General features: G+C 40.9%; 1 protein-coding gene across 1 annotated transcript; it reads right to left on the bottom strand.

The window, feature by feature from the left end:
* Positions 1 to 973: 973 nt before the first annotated feature.
* Positions 974 to 5,075, bottom strand: LOC118247903 (myelin P2 protein). The gene is made up of 4 exons (XM_035546322.2): positions 4,965 to 5,075; positions 3,060 to 3,232; positions 2,699 to 2,800; positions 974 to 1,121 (listed from the first exon to the last, which is right to left on the bottom strand). The coding sequence occupies exons 1-4, from the start codon at positions 5,035 to 5,037 to the stop codon at positions 1,071 to 1,073; spliced, it is 399 nt and encodes a 132-aa protein (XP_035402215.1). The 5' UTR covers positions 5,038 to 5,075; the 3' UTR covers positions 974 to 1,070.
* Positions 5,076 to 8,007: the final 2,932 nt, after the last annotated feature.

The raw sequence follows: 8,007 nt of genomic DNA on the forward strand, positions 1-8,007 counted from the left end.
GGCAGGGAGAGTCCTGCATGATGGCATGGAGGCAGTGACAAGGGATGAAATACTCCTCTTATGTAGTTGGGTGCTGTGGTATTAGTGAATACCAGCCAATGGAAGCAAAAAATAATAAGCTGCTACAATGGCTTTTTATTAAGTAGATTGTCTGGTTTTTCCTTAGTTAAAAGCACAGAGTAAGTACGATGGGAGGAATGAACAGCTTAGCTACTCAGCCAGGCTTAGCAGCAAATTCTACCCTTGAAATCTCCTTTGTGTGCTTAACATTAAACCCATGCATAAAAACTGTGCTAGAAGCAGGGTGGATTGCTCAGTGCTTTACGAAATGAAGCCCTCTAGCATTTAGATTTCTGGAGTTCATTCATACCTGCTCCACACGTTGTTTCACAGCTCATGAGCTATTTGGCAGAGAAACATTATCCTGATAATTTTTTTTTTTTGTCCCGATACTTTTTTTCCTGCAATAACTGTTTTCTTCCAAGTAATGCCAGGATATAAAAAAGTGATACCAAAAAGAGTATAAGCATTTTGGGATGAGAATAAAATAAAGGTGCAGTAAAACTATTAGGCTGAATCAATAAATCATGCTGCAAGTCAAAAATTCTTGTGGTAAAGATGATTTTCCCTGTAGGAACTATTCAGCAATAAAATCATTTACAGGAAAGTAGTACTGCAGCCATGAGATGAGAAATTTTACACATACCAAGGAAGCAGTGTTAGCCCTCTCCCAGAGGCAGATCGGTTGTATTTTAGTATTTTATGCATGAATGCTCTGACCATTTACACAGACAGGAACAACAGAAAAGATGGGCATCATCCAAGAAAGAAAACTTAAATCATTCATGTGCAGACAAACACTCCATTTCTTGTGTTGAGAAGCTTTTATTGAGTCACCACAATACTTTGGATTAGTCACACTATGGCTCTGGAATATCAAATTATAATGCAGTCATTTTCCCGATAAAAGTAAATAAGAAAATAAAGAAGCACAGTGCATGAGGCTTTGGTCACTGAACTAAGGTGAGTTTTAAGAGCCAGTCCCAGTCCAGTGCAGGGAGGGAGTTTCTTCACACTCTTTGGTAGACTCTAGTGCAGACAACCCCTTTCATGGCGCACTCCTAAGGCACAAAAAAGAAGATTAACATAAGGGCCTCGAAGACAGCAGGTGTGCCTGCTGCAGTAATTCTGAGGTCAGTGAAAATCCAGATGTCATATTTTAAATCTGTATTATTTTTAGGGCAAACAGCAAAGTTATAGTTATGTCGCAATAAGAGTGGTTTCTGTTTTAACAGCATCAGAATTAATTAAGCATTGTATAATGACAAATAGATTGCAAAATTAGGCTCAGCTTCCAGAAACAAAATTTACCTTCCTTATTATTACTGGTTTGACAGAAATGTCAGCACTGCCTAGTGTATCATACCGTGGCTCATGAACACTTTCAATTTTACAAACATTTTTTTGTGGAAGTAGAAGCAGCCTTTGTAGTTCAGAGGTCAGGCTTCTGGCCTAGAAAACTTTGCACTCTTGAGTCGCAACATGTTTCTCCTGACCTTCTCACCCTGGTGGCTCTCAGTGGCTCCTTATTACTCACAGCCACCAGGCAAGTGCGACAGAGGTGACAGGACATGAGACAGACATCATCGGCCTACAGAAAATGAGGCCTCCTCCACACTCCTAGCTTAGACCAGGGGCAGGGCTCAGGGCACTGGTAGTAAAGGGACCCAACCTCTGCTCAACACTTTAAAGATGTTTACGTAATTGGAAAAATTGACACAGAAATGCAGCCACAATAAGATGTGAAGGCAAATAACTCTTCCAAATGTAAGAAAGCTTAAAATAAAATGCAGTCTGAACAAGCGAGCATGTAAAAGCCTAGTGCTGCTGTTAGTGAATAAATTGCCCAAGCTAGTTTAGGTCCACTCTTTAAAAACTTAAATGAACAAAATAATTGTCTTCATTCAGAACTGAAATCTTAATTCCCTGAAATGTATTATGACACTGGCTTGGCTCCCCTGTGGCTTTTACGTGGCTGCTACACAAAGGTAGGTTAAATGGAGAGTGAGGAAAGTCACCGTTCCCCAGCCTCCATGAAGGACGTGGTCCTCTCAATGCTGAGGGCCCTTCAGAGCAGTCATTTGGACCTGCTGGCCCCACTGCACATCAACATCACCGGCAGGATTAGGCACAGAGGTCCGGCTTTCATGCAATTAAACCTCCAGCACCTGCTGAGTGAGCTGGGTGTGCTCACACCAAAAAAGCAAACAGCAGTGTGAACTAACTTGCACTGGTGGAAATAAATGTATGAAAAGGTGTGAAATCACTTTTCTAAGGTGGACAGGCTTCATTCTGAAGATGGAAGAAAAAGAGACAGTACAGGCACAGAAGTATCCAGCCTGCAAAATTCTTTTTACATTTTGCAGGTTTCTGCTCTTTGAAAGCCACATATGTTTTAAGAATAATCTTGAGATCAGTAAATATGACCTCAAATCATGGCAGCGCTTCCAGTATAATCACTTTAATGACAATTTGCTGTTATGGGACAATACTTATTTCCTTCCAGCTTGTTTCCCTTTTTCTCTATCCTTATTTATCTCATAAGCCAAAATTGATAGTCTGCTTAGACAGAAGCAAACTGAAGACTCCATTCTTCTGCCATCCAGCAGTGTACAAGAAGCAAGAGCCTGGTACTTACCACCACCATTTTCCCATCAACCAGTCTTCTCTTTATTGTGGTTTCTTTGCCGTTCCACTTCTGCACTTGCACCAATGACCCTTTCTCCAAGGTTACAACACTCTATAAAGGCCAAGAGAAATGTTTCAAACTGTAGTCCAAGCTTTGCAGGTTAGGGTAGCAATTCACTTTATGTTCAGCAAGATCCATGTTCTCTGGTATCAATAAACATTACCATTGGTGTCAGCACCATACTATTTCTTCTTTCATTGCTTTTCTTGAATAGCTTAGAAATTTCTTAGTGCACTAATAGGGTAGGAAAAACTCCTCCTGGTTCTCTTCTAGGATATCAGAACTACTCAGAGATCATCAGCCCCCTTACCTTAACTTTCCGGTCATCTGCTGTCGTTTCATCAAACTGCTGGCCCAGTTTGAAGGAGATCTCTGTATTTTTGAAGGTGCTTTCAGTTCTTATGTTTACTATGTCCCCTTTCATACTGATGATCACATCAGGCTTTGCCAAGCCACCTAGTTTCCGGGTAGCTAAGCCCACTCCTAGAAATCAGAAACATAATTGTCATTACTTTCAATACTTAAAGGGGTCTTATAAAAAAAGATAGAGAAGGACTCTTTACTCAGGAAGATAATGGTAGGACAAGTGGGAATGGTCTTAAACTAAAAGAGGACAGATTTAGACTAGGCATTAGGAGGAAATTCTTCACTGTAAGGGTAGTGAGGCACTGGCACAGGTTGCCCAGAGATGTTGTGGATGCCCCATCCCTGCTAGTATTCAAAGCCAGGATGAATGAGGCCTTGGCCCACCTGATCTAGTGGATGGCATCCCTACCTATGGCAGGAGGGTTGGAGTTAGATAATCCTTAAGGTCCCTTACAACCTAAGCCATTCTATGATTCTATGATTCTACATTATAGGAAGCTAGAAACCCACTATCATTTCATAAAACTTCAGTGGAAAAATGAGGAACGCTTTCTTCCTGAATGCTATAATGCTTGCTTCTGATGGCACACTGATTCTTCATATGTGGAAGCGCTGTGTTGAGAGGCAGCCCCAGTTGACAGTGTGCACCTCCAGCAAGAAATAAAGATGTACATGAGCGTATCTCAGAAACTAGTGTACATTTAGCTAAGAAGAAACATAGGAGCTTACTAATGTGCATGTGCTTTTATAGAGATAGAATGGGTAGAAGAAATCAGAAAAAGGGACTATTTCTCATAAGATCTTGATGAATTCCTTTTAAAATAAAAATTCTTGAATAATATGAGAACCTGAACTTTTCTTAACCAGTTGCATGGAAGAAACTGGATTCTGAACTGCCAATATGCTGTATTTATGAAAGCATCAAATACACTGGGCAATTCCTAGGTTGCTACTAAGACCCCTTAAGGATCTTAACATTTAAACCTCAGTGAAAAGGACAAGTAAACATATAAGTAATGATTTATTGCTGTTTTATAAAAACGGAAAGGGGATAGCTACAGCTAGTTCATTTGTTAATGCTGTGCTATGCTCCAATGAAAACATCCATACCAAAGGAGATAATGTTATCAGTAAATTATAATACTGTCTGCAGTAATTATTCAATACTGAAACATTTCTGTTCAGGTCTTCAGAAAAATGTCTGTAGCTGGACTTGCATCCCACTTTTACTCTGGTTAATTAATTAACTGAAGTTCTTTTGTTACTCAGTTTAACATTTCAAATAAGGGGAATTAGTGCCTCAGTGGATCATTTATACAGCAAAAGAAATGCTCTAACTGACTGTCTGTGCACTTGCTATCCAGGAATGAAGCAAGCATTAGAATAAAACACAATGCCTAATTTGTTACATTTCTGGCATTCCTCAGTAACAGATAGATTCATTCATAGGATTTAGACCTCTGAAACCAAAGTGTCATGAGACATCAGCTCCATTATATATTGTAAATTATCACAAGTCATGAGTTTAACAGTGGAATGAAGAGAAACACAAAACAATGCTGCATCTCCTTAGATCCTTCTCATTACAGACAAACAGAATAGATCAGGTCAATTCAGTTAGACAGAGGTAAATTTATAACAGTAATTCAGCACCTGCCTTTCTTTTTTTCCATTTTAGTAAATGCTGAAGTAAATACATGAAAGTATGCTAGAAAAATAATTAAAGTGCCTATGCGGCAAGGAAGAAGACAGCATGCATGAACAAAGCATAAGACCAAGAAGAGACATTCCCAAATGACATTTATTAAATAAATAAAAATTTTAAAAAGTAGGACACAACATCTCTCACCTAGTTCTTTCATATAGTCATCAAAATTTTCACTGGAGACAAGTTTCCAGGTTCCCACAAATCGGTTACACATCCTGTTGGCTTCGTGAGGCAGTGGTCCTGAAGAGAGAGGCAGCGGCTACAGAAGCTCTTGGTGGGAGTCAGAGAGATTGTGTGCCCGGCTCAGACCTCATTTGCCTCCTTTTAAAGATGCCCGGTCCCTGTAATGGTCAGGATGGGCCAATAGGAGAGGCAGGGCCAGGGCAAGACAATGTGCACCTTGTCCAAAGCAGCCGTGTCAGTACCAAGGCTCCGGGTGACGCCTGCCTTGGCTTCCTCCACTGAATAGATCAGAACAGTGAGGTGCACATGGGGAATGGGCTGTGAGGCTATCCCTGAAGCCATGGAGCAGTCTGGGGACTGCAGGGGGGCTGGAGCCACGTGGAGATGCCAAGCACAAGAGTACTGTATCCCCATGAAAACCAGCTCTGACTGTCCTCCCAACACCATTCTGCTGCTATCACCATTACTACTGCTGTCACCTCTATGACAGGTAAATCAAAACCACATGGATTTAAGTAAGAACTGTTGAGAACCTGCTATACACATTTTTTTCTTGTTTTATGACTCATCACAGAAAGGATTTGTGTATTTTATCCTTTTCAGACAGAATGGGATGCATCTGTCCTTTTTTCTGCTTTTGCATCAGAGCAATGATCCCAAACTGTTGGTTCTTCCTTGAGTATACCCCAGGAGGCACCACAAAGAGAAGAAGCAGCCAAGCTTCACTGTCCCCCTTCGTCCACAAATAAAGGCAAGTTTGGAAGATAGGTGCATTCATGGACCTCAGCTCTAAAGGGCTTATCCTTAGTTCAAAGCTACTTGGTGAGAGGTGAGCAGTCTTATTGGCTTGGGACGAAGGCGTATACTGTTCTCTTTTTGCCTCTCTGCACCCACATAGTTAGTTTTTGTAGAGTTAAATGCAGATGTAAGCCAGTGCAGCCTTGGCCTTGCATTCAAATGTCTCTTACTGTCATGAGATTTCTTCAGGTTTCCCTGCTGGCATAAAGGGCAGTGGCTATTTCTGTGCCACGTGAAGCAGAGAGCGATGCTCAGGCCAAATATCTTCTACCTTCAGATGAGGAGACAAAAAATCTGCCACAGAAATATCTTCTTCCAGTGGTGTTATTGCATGGTTTAGAATGTGTCTGTGTACCTCAGTTATTACATGTATTACCTAAAATTTCACAGAATCACAGGTCTGGGAAACGTGCCAGTAAAGAAGTTCTTCCAGATGTTCAGAGGGAATGTTTCAGTTTTTGCCCGTTGCTTCTTGTGCTTTCCCTGGGCACCACTGAAAAGAACTTGGCTCTGCCTTCTTTGCACCCTCCCTTCAGGTACCTATATCCAATGATAAGAGCCCCCCCGAGCCTTCCCTTCTTCAGACTGAACAATCCTAGCTCTTGTACCCTATCGTCATAGGATAGGTGCTCCAGACCCTTCATCACCTTAGTAGTCCTTCGTTGGAGTCTCTCCAGTACTGAGGAGCCCAGCACTGGACCCAGCACTCCCGGTGTGGCCCCACCAACGCTGACCAGAGAGAAAGGATCACCTCCCTTGACTTGCTGGCGATATGCCTCCTTATGCAGCCCAGAATACCATTAGTACTCTTAGCAGCAAGGACTCTCCTGGCTCACATTCAACTCCACCAGGAACCCCGAAGCTTTTTCTAAAATACTGAGTTGGAAAGGTTGAAAGTTGTTTTTTTGTTTGTTTGTTTAATGTACATTTAGAACTGTTGTCTTGTGGTTAGTGAAAACCAGACACAAAGGACAAATCCATAAACCACGTGTATATTTGACAGGCAAGAGTTGAAAGCGTTGTAATTCAAGACACCTTAAAGTATATAAAGCTATTTAGTGTGAGACCACATCGAGTGTAATTCTGTCCCCCTGTCTAAACCACTTTCCTGGAGAAAACTATTACTTGCTATGTGAAAGGATTAAATGGCTTCTTTCCTGTTTGTACGAACAATAGTTCACTAACAGTTCAATACATTTTGTCTTCTTGTCATGATTAAACCTTCTGAGTTAGGACCACATATGGGGACCTCTCAGATCTTTATTGCAAGGAAAGAAGGAGTGAAAGAGTGAAATGGAGCTGATGCTGGGACAAGATAGGTAAGGTTTGGATCTTGTCTTGAAAGCTGTCACATGTAGGAAGGGGAACATGTTCAAACAGGAAAATGGTACAACTTGAGTAGGGAAAATAATATAGTCTCTGGATTATTCTATGGTTGTGTGGAAAACTCAGGGTCTGAAGTTAGAAATGTTGTTTGCATATGCAAAATGTTTTTATCCTATCAGTCATAAGATGAACAAGGGTAAGTGGAGTAGAACTTCCTATTACTGCTCAGGTCTAATTACAGTTCAGTGTAAGGGTGTAAAGATCAGAGTGATTAAAAATGAAAAGAAATAAAAGAATAATTATTTTCTCCTCCACAGTAGGAAGCAGATTCTGTGTCTGTAAAACGCAAATAAATGTCAATTTGTGAAGGTGTTGTCCAAACAATAGACACAGACACAGACACACAGACACAGATTTCTAGGTTGGAAGAGACCTCAAGATCATCGAGTCCAACCTCCGACCTAACACTAAGTACTCCACTAAACCATATCACTAAGCTCTACATCTAAACGTCTTTTAAAGACCTCCAGGGATGGCGACTCCACCACCTCCCTGGGCAGCCCGTTCCAATGCTTAATAACCCTTTCGGTAAAGAAGTTCTTCCTAACATCCAACCTAAAACTCCCCTGGCGCAACAATGTTCTTCTAAAGAGGAGATGCATTATATCATATTTAGTGTAAAGAATAGCTAAGTCTTTTATCCAATCTCTGGAAATGAGAAAACTTCTAAATGAAACTATCCATTATTTCTCAAGGAATAATAGGAAAATATTCAACCGTTGCTCCTCAGGCATTCTTTGTTCTTTCATTTAATTGTCTTTTCCACATAAAGGCACTTTAGCAAGACAAGACTGGTGCCTTTGGGAAATAAAAGATG

The sequence above is a fragment of the Cygnus atratus genome, chromosome 2, assembly GCF_013377495.2.
Source record: "Cygnus atratus isolate AKBS03 ecotype Queensland, Australia chromosome 2, CAtr_DNAZoo_HiC_assembly, whole genome shotgun sequence".
NCBI classification, from domain to species: domain Eukaryota; kingdom Metazoa; phylum Chordata; class Aves; order Anseriformes; family Anatidae; genus Cygnus; species Cygnus atratus.

Coding starts and splice junctions, on each gene's coding strand:
- LOC118247903 (XM_035546322.2), bottom strand. CDS start 5,037: ATGTGTAACCGATTTGTGGGAACCTGGAAACTTGTCTCCAGTGAAAAT. Junction 3,233..4,964: donor TGACTATATGAAAGAACTAG/GTGAGAGATGTT, acceptor TCTGATTTCTAG/GAGTGGGCTTAGCTACCCGG. Junction 2,801..3,059: donor CAGATGACCGGAAAGTTAAG/GTAAGGGGGCTG, acceptor TGGCCTTTATAG/AGTGTTGTAACCTTGGAGAA.